Below are 13,013 nucleotides of genomic sequence, written 5' to 3'. Positions count from 1 at the left end.
TGAGGGTGTGGTATATATTTATAAGAAACAAGTCAAATTTTTATGTCCCCATACTATTGCTTAGACATTTTTATAAAAACTTTTATAGTGCCCAATATCTGATAAGAATATCAGTGAAAGGCTTGAAGGGGTATTGGGATATGCTGAGCATCCAGAGCTCTTATTTACTCCTTCGGCAGTTTTGGATGTGCTGGAGTTCGCAAGCAATACTCAAGATGATTTAAGTCAGACATAACAGAAAACTGAAGGCCTTACACAAAAGAAACTGAGGATGCAGAAGATAAAGTTACATTGAAAGGTCAGGCACTGACTCAGAGTTAGGAATTTCTTGATAACATGTGATTTAGGCAGAAGGGTTTTTTTTCTTTTGCTTTTTTTCCTTTACTCCTCTTAGGTGGCATGGTAAAAATGAGACAAAATATAAATAATTTGGAGAGAGCACAGTGTAAGGCAACAGAGATGTTAAATGGAACAGAGAGGTTTACATATCTGCAGACTGGCAAAATGGAGATTGTTTAGTCTGAAGAAGTGGCATGACAGAAATAAACAAGAGAAAAGTTGTAGAACTAAGCTTCATAGCTTGCGTTCACCATATCATTCATGTGTGTATGGGACTTAACGAATAACCAAAAAACCAGTCACCCATTCTGCAAGAGCATGTAAAGTGGAGTAACTGTATTTATGCAGGCGGTGCTACTGGTGCTGTCTTCATGAAGTGGCACACATTCAGAACTGTGGTGACAGTGCCACTCTGTCTACTGCTTAATTCAGCAGCGTCTACCGATATATCCAGTACTATGCTCACATTTGTCGTTGCCCGTTTTAAGACCGAGCACGAAGTAGGCAATAACAGTCAATAAACACATTACATGACAAAGGATGGGTAAGGTTTTAATGCATTATAAATGGAGCAGAGAGGAACCATGGAGCTTTGGTAGTGTACCTCCATCTTCTCTTTCACCTTCCCAAAACCCCAAGCCACACATTAGGTACTATCACATTTTAATTATTTTTTTTCTTTTTAGCAATTTTGGTGAAGCAGTATGGTATGATTGACAGGTGAGATGTTGAAACAGGTACTATGAATATTTTTAAGAAAGTATCAGATAATAAGTGTTCACAGAATTTGTAACTTAAAGGGTTTCCTGCCAGGTTGGTGCTTGAATTCAGGCACTTATGAATTACAAGTACCAGGAGGGAATATTTCACTGATTGAACTTTCTTTTCCCCTGCAATGGTATTTGGCTTGTTGTTTTGCATCCAGGAGAGTGTTTTTACACTCTTCTGGTACAAACTGTTATTACTTTTTTCTTCAACAAACATCGTTTTAAACTAAATTAAAGGAGACGAGATAAATGCTGACATAATAGTCATCAAAGAATCTCAGATAACAAAGGGACTATATGCTGTTTCTGGTCCTGCTTGACTGTAAAGTAGTTTTTAAAGGAGTGAAAAAAGAAGATACAGGAATATCCATGCAGATATGGTACCAAGTATTCAATTTTATCAAAGATACTTATTTAAAAAATACTATAAAGCTTAATTTTACAGTATTGTTGAATACATTTATTGAAATGAAATACCATTGCCATGACACAACCATTTGATCTAGATTGTCTCATCCACAAACACTAATAATAAAATAATTTGTCAGATACATAATTCTGAGTTTTTCTTTCATCTGTTTAAGCAATGAGTCATTTGTTATATTCTGAAGCAGAGCATCAAACTTACTGTATCTCCCAGGGTAATTTGATGAAGTTTACCAATGCAGACTTGCTTTGCTAGTGCTTATTCAAAGCAACAGGGCACAGGCAGGAGCCATGCTACTTGTCATTTACAAAAGAAGCCCAATTTTGGGAAATGCTGATTCACAGCTGTAGGATGCATGCAGCTGTTAAGTGTAAAAGCTATTAAAAATGGTGAGCACTTTCACAGAGCTGATTAGAGTACTCCTCTCTGCTTTCAGATCTCATTTGGGATATCCAATTTGATGTTTATTTTTGCACATACTAGAGTGGTTTGTCCATGGAATTTACTTCAAAAGTCTTTCTTTCTAAGCTTAATTACTTAGGGGTTTGGGTTTTTTTTTTTTAGAAATAGGAATAAAATTGTGTAGGAATACAGAATTTTCAAGGAGTTTTGTAATTGCTATCCATATATGAAAATTATGATCTTCTCATGGTTTCGGGGGGGAAAAAAAAGATACCTTAAACTGTCCTATGCTTACTCCAGTGCTAATTAATCTGGAAAGTAGATACATCATCATTTTTAGAGGTATCTGCTTATTTTATGTTTGCATCTGGAAATGATGGAAAGGTTCCAAGGAAATAAGGGAGAAAAAGCACAATGAAAAATGTAGAAGGCTGTAACATAAATAGATTTCACAAACATGCTTTTGGAAAAAACAGAGAAAAACAGGTAGAAAATAAATGAATTAGTCTCACAGGAAATACTTTAAAATCTTAGCATCTGCCAGTCATTTATTACCAGGTAGCAATAATCTTTTATTATTGGACTGTTAGATTTTTATAACATTTTTTAAAATGATAGCACCAGAACTGTTGTTGTTCAGTGCCACAGTAAAATACCAGAGAAATTTATGGAAGCTTTTCAATATTCAGAAGGTTTGTGTTCATAAAATAAAACGATGAAGTAAAGACATGCTGTTGGTAGCTCATAATTTAGCTAAGTCTGCAAGAAAAAAAGTGTATTGTAATGAATCAATCATACTAATTTGGACTCTGGTACAAAGAGGAAATGATGGTTAGTGGCAAAAAATTAAACAAGGTAAATAAATTAAGAATGCCAGAATAAACGAGTATTATAGATCTGGGTAGGAGATGCTGCTGCACACAGTTACATGATTATGTCAGAACTTAAGAGTGGTCTGGGAAGTGTCACTGGACAACAGCAGGAGGGTGGGGGGCTAATAAGTTTCTATCCCTTTTGGTGACAATGGAAAAATTGCAAGTTTTCCTGGGCAGTGGCAATTGCTGGCTACGCAGACAGCTTGAAACAGTAACCCTCAGTGAGAGAAACCTACCTATTCATAGGAGGAGGATAGCAATATTATGATCCATTGCTCTTGGGACTCGCAGAAATAATGCAGCAGGTTATGGCAAAAACAGAGTGCAGAGAGCCTCAGCAACCAACCAAAGCAGAATTTCATATACTGCAACAAGGCACAACCTGCTTGCTGAGATGAGAATCCTCCTGTTGTTCCTAGAAATCCCAGCAAAATTTCCTCTAGAGAAGGAGAGAAACCTCCTTCCAGTGCCTCTACCAAATGATCTGGCAGCCGTGACATGGACGATATACCGTAGGTAGGGCCTATGTATTTTGTTCTGTCGGCTGCCTGGAGCTCAAGTGAGTGTTTTCTGGACTGGTGGGTAGTTAATAAGACAGGTTCCTTGTGTTGCTTAGGGTTCATGAAAGTAAAACCTGGCATTCATGGGAAGCCCACTGATCACAGTGGAAAGCATTGCTCTGTCACACAAGCATTGCTCTCTTTCTGAATGGATCCAGTGGCATATTTCTTATTATTGGATCCAATGCAGGTTTACACTGTTAAACCTTTTTCTTACTAGTAGTACTTTTAAGGCTTTTTAAATCATTGTGTATAGAAGAAAGCTTCTGGTCACAAAAGGTAACTTAAAACATCTAGGCATCATCCTAGAAGATTAAATAAGAAGGCAGTATCAATGTTTTTAGGAGGAGGGATTTGAACAACACTCGTAGCACACCCTGATGTATTAGGAGCATTCGCTTCCTGTGACAAACCCAACAAGTGATATATTCGTCCCTCTCTGTATTGGTCTTTCCTATTACTGTTAACATAATTTGCACTCAACCACCAAGTCCAACAAGGATCATAGACTTCATTACAACAAACTCAGCTTCTTACTGCAGGTGGAGAGATGTTCATAACATAAACCACAGAGAGAGAATCACCTTGAAAGAAAACACGTTATCAGAATCAAAGTATTCCAGTAGAGGCCTAGGGTCAAATAATGTTAATGGGCTGTTTTCAGTTCTTTAGAACATGAAGAGAGAAAAGATTGCATTTGCCCTGGTTTTGAAATAGGCACCTGATAATTTGGTTGCGTGGAAACTAATCAGATGGGAGGGCTTTGTTTTGGAGGTTTAATGATGTTTATTGTAGTGTTACATTTTATAGAGGTATACATTTTATAGAGGTATACATTTTTATTTGCTACAGGCAAATAGATTTGAACTGCTGTGGCTCCTTTTCTACCATTTTCAGTAGGTTTGGCTCTTTTGGTACTAGTTTGAACTTGGAAGACTAAGTGGGACATTATGAAAAATTTAAAGCACAGAATCCCTCGTGTTTTAAGAAAGAGAGATTTAGACAGCATATATCACACTGATGTGTACCATGCATAGAGGAAAGAACCTCATCAATGGATTTTTTTTTTTTAACCCCAAAGACTCATCAACTAAAATAATTCAAGAGAATAATCATTCTCTGTACACCTTATATATATTGAACCTTATATGTTACTGTCACCAAATGTGACAATTTTTCTGTGCTAGGTCTTTTAATATCCTACAGACCAGAAAAAAATGCATTCTCTGATGAAGGGACAACAGTGGAAACCAAGAGAAATGTAATTTCTTCTTGACACTGATATCCATTTCCTTAGAATGATGTGAACCAACATTCCCAAAACTATGTTAAGACCAATAGTACTTTATGTACTGATTGTTACTTAAACAGCAAATAACTTGTTTTATATTTGTTATTAGACTGCTTTGATCATGACAAAAACATGGTAACCAGGTGCAAAGAGAAGATCCAAATATTTTGCCAAATCACTGTATAGATGCAAAACCATGAATGGATAATACTACAGGAGACTGTCATTGAAACTTTGTACATCCCACATCTGCTGTCATGTCATTTTACTTTGAGAAGTAGGAGTTACAGAATTCATGCAACAAACATGTTTAAAAAGCTGGAGACTTGAAGGGGCACTGCGCTTCATATGAAATAGTAATGTGCAAACATAAATGCCCTAGCTGTATGTATATCAGTTACCAGTTTGGAAAAGGTCTTCTTAATTTTGGGCTGCTATTAGTAAAATGTCTAATATCTGTTTCTGGCATTGTGGTTGCATTTAGTGATTTTAAATTTTTTTAAAAATGTTTAAAATTGTTTAGACATTAAAAATGTTGCCATCTTTGGCAAGTAAGAAGGATACTCTGAGGGCACCAGCTCAAAGGCCTTTGAAAACATTTCAGTGAAGTTTTTATGTGTAAAGTCCAAGAGTTGATGTACCAAAGACACTTGATGCTACGCGTTGACAGAAGTTTCAATTAAGCATCCTAGGAAATGTGTAGGGAATATTAGTTTTATGGGTTTTTCTTTTTATGAATATCCTCATCTGGCTTTAGAAACCTTTCTTATATTTAAGTAACATGAATGCTATATTGCATGTTATTTTGGCACTGAATATAAATAGGGACAATTTGCACAGTACCGAGTTACTTGTAGAATTCTAATTCCTAATGTGGAGTGGGTTGAGAATTTTCTTATACCTTTTCTTTTTTAGTGTGTCAGAAAATCCTGATTTATCCAAACTGGGACATAGGTAGGAAAAAACCCTTTTCAGATTCAAAGTGAAATCTTAGTTCTATTCCTGAGTGGAAGGGATACCTTCCTGGTAGACCTCTGCTATTGCATGGGAGGTCAGCACACGAGTCCTTGCACTCTCTGAATCAGACCAAACCGTTAATCCACAGGCTCTGAAGGGCTGAATGTTCTAATCACTGAATTACTGTCAAATAAGTATTTTGCGGAATCTGATCTACTTAGTGTGAATACTTCAGTACTCAGTGGAATAAGGAACCTCTTTTTTCTCATAAATCCCTGCATGGGCTCTAATAACGTGTCTAAAGAACACTTCTCATAAAAATCAAATTACCTCTAAGTGAGGGAGTATAGAAATGGCTTCCTAAGACTTAGGGGTATAGCAGGCCTCTAAAACATAGAATGCTGAAGTACAAGACCCTTCTTCAGGTATGAATAACACTATCACTGTAAGTGAAAAGAAGGAGGTGTTCTTGTTCTGTTCTGCTTCCTGAAACTTCAGCCACATTGGAAGATATTTGGGGTGCCAAGTTTAAATTTCATAGTCAGTTATTGTATTTATTTTTTAAAAAAATATCTATAATTCAGCAAAGAAATTGAAAATTAGGAGCCGTGACCTGGATCTCCACATCTGGTACAATATTCCTTTGTAAGTGTCTGCAGAGGAGAACCACTAAGATTTTTCTGTTAATCCTCCTTTCACTGGAAGCCCAACAAGGGCCAAGATTTGAGCAACATAGAGATTTACTTTCTAACAAAATGTGCAGACAACTCTAGTGGCAAGTACTATTTATATTACAGCTAAACATACATATATATATATAAATTCTCTGGAGAAAAGACTGATGCACGCATCTTTGAATAGGTGCATTTCCAGCACTATTTGAATCCTAATGACTATGAGGTCACTAATATTTTTACTCCTGAATAGTCTACTACTTCCAATAGTAATTTGTTAAAAGTATCAAAAAAATATATGTACTCCACCCACCCTAACGTAAGTATCAAAAAAATATATGTACTCCACCCACCCTAACGTCTGTCCAAGAAAAGAGGTGGTCTTATTTTCTGTTTCTAGGATTGTAATTACATTAACTGAAGATGATTACATTAGGGAGAGACTATTTGATATGATAACATGATGTTATCATAGCATCATCATAATGTTACCCTTTTGTCTCACGACATGATTTTTCTTCTGAAATCTGGTTATTCTCACACGCCTTTTGCTGATTAATGCCCCAGGATGGATAGGGGTCATACTTTGATTTAGTTACTCAACCAGTAGCTGGGAGTTCCTTGGAAAAGTATCCACAGAAGCTCTGGTAATCCAGCTTGCTAAGGACTGAAGGGACCAAGGACTTCTGAAGTTATATAGGAAAAAGAGGCCCAATTACTTTTTTACTATCTTGGGACTAAGAAGAAGGTAGTAGAGATTCATTTTCTGATTCTGTTGGTGACCTGCTTTATGATCTTAAGTAAATTTACTTACTTTTATGAATTCAGTATCCGCTTTTACGCTGTGGTTGTCAAGGGCTTACACATATACTTTAACATAATTTATCATATGGGAATCTTCTAGCGGCTTCCATGTGATTACTTTTTATGAAGAAATTTATGTGAAGTAATTTATATGAAGAAATTTAAGCTTCCATGTAACCTTAAAAGGGCTTGGCTATAAAAGAATATAAATACATAATGAACCCTTTCTCACTTCAAGCAATGTAAAAACAGCAAGTGAGTTTTAAACAAAAAAACCACCACCCTTTTAGCATTGGAGATCTGATTAACAGCAAAGGTCTGGTGACTGGTAAGAATCACCTTTATTTTGAAATAGCTTCAAAGAGATTAAATCAATCAGTAAAGCAGTTCCACAAGGTATTAATGTTGTCATTATTTATTGCTGAGAGTACAACAAAAATCATGTGCTGAAGTGCTTCATTTCTTCATATACCAGATAACATTCATTACCAGTGTAAACTGAAATCAGTTTTCCACATGCATTCACTGATTTTGTACGTTGCTGAATAAAGATTATATTGCCTGATCAAAAATAGAAAAATCTTCCCAAAACTTTGAAACAGCTTGCCTGGTCTTGTGCAATGAGATGCACCCAAATCCTAGAAACACGGATGAAATACAATCGCTCAGTGGAACTTATACCTTTGGTCTGCTGAAACAGGAAAGGATATATGAAAAAACCCACATCCCATAGTTTTTATCGGTAACCACTGCTAAGCTGTTATTTCCAGCAAAAAGGCAGATTCTGGCACATAGGGGGTAGAAGATGCCTTGTTACGTGTCTAAAGATGTGTTTGACTCTCAGTTCAGACTGGTGCTAGCAATCAATTGCAGCTCATAAGTACCTCATTACTCAAGCTAAAGACTGGAGGGCCAAATAGCTCTCATGCTGTTGGAGGTGCATGTAAATAAATAAGTCACTGGGTATTGAAATCAGTGTGTTTTACTGTCAAGGCTTGCTGTATTACCTACACTCACATAAACCACTGCGTTTTTTTAAAAAATTGGATTTTCCCAATGCTTATTCTTTTGGGAATATCTATCTGCCCCATAATGTCCTGAGAGCTCAGGATAAGGGCATATTTATAAAGAAATTTTAGTTAGCAGTCACTTGTTCGTAAGAATTCTGTTGACCTACAGTATTTTATTACCATGAAATTACTGGGCCAAATTCTAAAAAAGATGCAAATTATTAAAGTTCTGGTAAGTTTAATTGATGTAAGTTGGTATACTTCTACTGACTTTAAATGAGGAGCAACAGAAGATCTGATAAAACCCTTGATCCTACTTCTTTTGTTTGTTTTGGTTGTAAAAGTAGAGATTTTTTTAGACATATCTGCATTACTTAAAACAAGCTGATGAGCATATCTGAAAATAAATCACCCTCTTACTGTATTGGTGTTCCTGATATGTTTTTCTTTCTTTAGGCTTTGTTTTCTAGTGGTGGTGGTTTTTTTCTGGAGATTAGGTGATGTTCCAGTTGTTATGATTAATACTTCTGGGTGTGACAGGTTAAAGCTCCCAGTATTGATAGAGTATATTGATACTTGTCAAATTCTTCTAAAATGAAGAGTCCTAGCAGGAGGTAGTATTTTGTAGCAATGTTTTGTATTCTTTAGAAATACCAGTCAGCAGGGTTTTATTAGCTTTGTTAAAATAATATATTTAGGTTAGTTTTGATGCAATTATTCTAAAGGTTTCTTCTCACTTTAAATATTGATATGAATGTGAAAGTGGAGGACTAGTTTGTCTTAAAAGTTTTCCCTTTGTAAGTGTACACTTTAATTCTGGAGAGAAATGAAGCACAGCATGAAAATAAAGTGGAAACACTAACACTGAGAAGCACCCAAAATAGAATATCTAGGTTTTGAAAAAGAACTGTTAATAAAACACAAAAATTGTGAATTGTAAGCTTCCCTAAAAACTATATATTGAATTAATCCCTGCGTTTCCTGTTTTAAAGAAACAAGTAGTTACTGTACAAGTCAATTAGGAGGAAAAAGCACAAGGGAATGTATTTCCTACAATACCTTATTGTGCATTAGAGAGTGAAACATAAATATAAGACCTTTTTTCTGTGTTAGTAAGCTCTATTTAGAAGTGCATGGAGAACAGGGAGCATTAGAGGAGGAATGGAACTTCAAGTTGGGGGAAACAGTACTGCATTGATCCATGCATATGAAAGACTAATTGTCTGAAGTCCCCTCTTCTATTTTATGTGGGTCATTTACTGTAATACGTAAAATGCTGGTCATTTCTTAAATATTTAAGCCAGTAATGCTAGCTAGATGGGCCTTTAATTTCTTTCTTCACCTGTGGCTATTGTGATTACTTCCATCAAAGTTAACTCCTTTTCATATTTCTCTGGAAACCTCTTGATCTCATCGCATTAGTTGTCTCCCTCCCTCAGTTAAATTCTCCATGTATTCCTATCTGATACTAATTTGCTCCTCTGGTTCAATGTATAGTCAAGAGAGTAATTTATTCATTTTCAATAGCACCACTGAAATCACAGAAGTACTTGATGCCCTGATTTATTAAGGCACTTGAGGTCAGTGCCTTAAGCATGTGCTAAAAATGAAGCAAATGCCAGCACGACCTCCAAAGGATTAGTCACCTGCATAATGGTTTGCAGGATCCTTAAAAATATGAGCTTGTGGAACAGATTTGCTACTGGCGTAAGGTTAGTGCAGCTGCACTGAAAGCTAAACGACACTGACAATGCTTTCAGTGGGATTATGACAAGTCTGCACTAAGCCTTCCCCCTTTTCTTCTCTTGTGCCATGCTGATACATCATGATATGCCAAAAATAAAAATCAAAGTTAGAAAAACGCTTCCAACATTTTTGATTGTTCATATGCCATTTAGTGGTTAACAGCACTATTAGCATGTCAATAAGAAATTATATTGTTACAGCATTTAATTTTTTTTCCATTTGATTTTGTAGGGTCGTGTTGTTGTGCTCTTTCACATTTGCTTGATAATAGGATATCTGTGATGTCACTACTACCTCACTGCTAATGAAAATAGGAATTGTAAATTGGATGAGACAAAACTTAGATACCCTACATTTCCAGGTTAAAGTATTTCTTGTGCCATAGATGAAGACGTGTGTTTTGTATTAGCAAACTGTGGAAGAAACAAGAATTTATATTTTCCTATTGAGTCTGAAAATTTTCCTCACTGTGACTATCAACTCTTTTTTTCTTTTCCTAAGGAAAAAATTGCTTTGTATAGAGATGTTTCGTTTTTTGTGGTCTTTTTTTCCTTATAAGAGGTGCCCCTCTAACTCATGTGAAATATTTTTATTATGAGAACATATCCTTGCAAGCCAGCTGGCAAAATGTTTTAAAAATTAAAGATCTATTGCAAATGTTTTATTCTGCATGAATTCACAGTAGTTATGTTGTGTATCTTTTTACAATTAAAACTATCAATTTAATCCCAATATATAGGAATAATATTTTTAATTTTTTAGGACAGATTACAGACTTTTATATAGTGCTTTTTTGCAGATATTTAAAACATTCTCTTTGTAAATTTTTTTCAAAAAAAAGGAATATTCTGTTTTAGGGGCAGCATTATTGCATTTCAGAAATAATATCCTGTAAAATGCCTTTAACAAGGTATTTGATCTGAAAGCCCATTGTAGCTTTCTTATTATGAGTTTCAAGCTTCTGCAACAATAAAAGTGTTCTTATTCAAATGTATATTATCGCATTCATTCCTCTAATAGCAGCATTCCATCATATCAACCTATAAATAGACAAAGAAACAATTGCACAAAGTACTTGTTATTCATCCTCAATATTTTTTATTTCATTGTTAGATATCAGACTTTGGAATAGTCATATGGAGTATTTGCATTGAATACAGAAAGAAAAAAGTTATTTCCTCTGAGGATACATGTGCTTTCTATCTGTGTTTCCTTGGGCTATAAAAAGTTACTGGTTTAGTTCCATTGGTCATTTTTATTGCCTTCCTGAAGACAATGAAAATTGCACAAGGCTCCATATAAAAGCATCTCCAAGTGTAAATTACATCTATGGTATAGTCTTTTGTAAATAGAGAAGAATGTACTCTTAGATAATAAATCTTTTTTGTGTATATCAACAAGATGTCTATTTTTTTTCTTCCTAGATACACCTTTAGTTAAAATCATTTCTTCCAATTCATGGCCTGAAGAAGGACAATCTATAATTTTGACTTGTGAATCCAAAGGAAAACCAGTGTAAGTGATTTAACAAGTAATATGTTTTTGTTATTTTCCTTATTCTGCTGTGATTGCAATCTTCAGCTGCAGAAATCTGCTGTTTTTGTCTCGTCCTGGGGTGTAAAGTAATCTCTGGTGTAGAAAACCCCTTGAAGCCTGTCTTCATTAAGTGACTACAGAAGACCGGTCTTTTACTTTGTCATCTATTTTAGTTTTCAGGAAGAATTCCAGCTGTGAGATTTTTTTTTTTTTCAGTCAGGTATATCAACCTGAAAGCAGTGCAGGCTTAATCAGTCACTGTTTACATCATTGAACTGATGATAGAAGAGAAAACGTCTCATGAAAATCTTCCTACATCATCTAGCCTCAGAGAAAATATATTGAACTTTCTGGATGCTTTGGCTGTCATTTACAAGGGAATTTGAAGTTTAATGATATGTGCAAGTTGGCTGCCTGTCTCTACCAGAATTTGAAAAGATGTAGCCTGCTTTAAGAATATAAATTGTTTTACTTGGGAATTAACATCTCTGCCATCAATATTTTTAAAGGCAGATCTGCAGAGATTAACTCCTGCACAGAACCTACTATTTAAATAGACTTCACTCTTTAAAACAGTATCTTCTCAGATGAGCTGTTACATATTTACCCATAAAGATACATAAATAATCCAATTGCTTCATATTAACTTAATATGAATCAAGTTTCTTAAATACTGACCTTCTGCTGAAAAGATTGCTATATAATGTTATATGGAATGGTGACAAGCAGCTTTAGAATGGTCTTGAAAAATGATAATACAATACTTTTTTGGTTCTAGAAAAGGTGCAAATTATATGCCAAAAATCTTGTCACTTAGGGCTGAATTTCTCCCTGGTGTAACTTTAGTGACTTTATGGAATCACTTACTGTAGGAACCTGAAGTCAGATTTAGGTCAAGTCAGGCATGTAAGTCCAAAATTTCTATTTTGAAAAGCTCTTCTGAGTTTAGTCTGGCACCATGTAAACTCTGTAAGTACTTTTTTTATATTATATGCCTGTATCATTTTAAAGCAAGTCCTCCATCCAAATCTTGACTGTGCTGAGCAACTCAGCATCTCCAGCATGCTTCTACCCTGCTTGAGACCAGAACACTGGGGGTCCATCCAATTAGTTTTATGTGGTGCTCAATACAATTGGTCTTCTGTGTACCTATGTACTTCTGAAGTAGTATGTGTTTCTGAGATAGATACCTCTGTAGATAACTCACAAAAATCAGTTGCAAGCCATCTTTTGCTTCTATACTATACCTGAAGGAGAAGGAATTATCCATTTACCTAATAACCTTTAAGCATTCCCCTAGGTGTCAGGAAGTACAGAGTCTGTTTCCTCATTAATTTCAAATTCAGCAAGATTTGCAAGTGCTTAATTTTAAGAGAGGTCAGCCTTGATTGCCCTGAGTATGCTGTCAGATAGATGGTACTTAGGATTTTCCCTATTTCAGTGTTTTCCTCATGACTTAACAGGCAACAGCTACATGACACGCGCTCTGTTTGGCTTATAAACTTCAGGCATCCTAGCCCTAGTGCTTGATTTTCACTATCCATCTAACATTCTCTGTAGGGATAAAGACTCAGAAGTAAGGTGATAATTACACAATTTTTAATTACCTGTTGTTGGGGAGGATG

At 35.4% G+C, this 13,013-nt stretch overlaps 1 protein-coding gene across 2 annotated transcripts in view; it reads left to right on the top strand.

The window, feature by feature from the left end:
• The window catches only part of CADM2 (cell adhesion molecule 2), a 130,385-nt gene that overhangs the window by 20,131 nt on the left and 97,241 nt on the right, over positions 1-13,013 (top strand). For both annotated transcript variants that reach the window (XM_075716123.1, XM_075716115.1), the window contains exon 4: positions 11,277-11,367. In XM_075716123.1, the coding sequence (XP_075572238.1) occupies positions 11,277-11,367 (91 nt within the window). The remainder of the gene's footprint in view (positions 1-11,276; positions 11,368-13,013) is intronic.

The sequence above is a fragment of the Pelecanus crispus genome, chromosome 1 (assembly GCF_030463565.1).
Source record: "Pelecanus crispus isolate bPelCri1 chromosome 1, bPelCri1.pri, whole genome shotgun sequence".
Lineage (NCBI taxonomy): Eukaryota > Metazoa > Chordata > Aves > Pelecaniformes > Pelecanidae > Pelecanus > Pelecanus crispus.
Note: the sequence above shows the minus strand (reverse complement) of the source record. Positions and strands in the feature narration are given on the sequence as shown.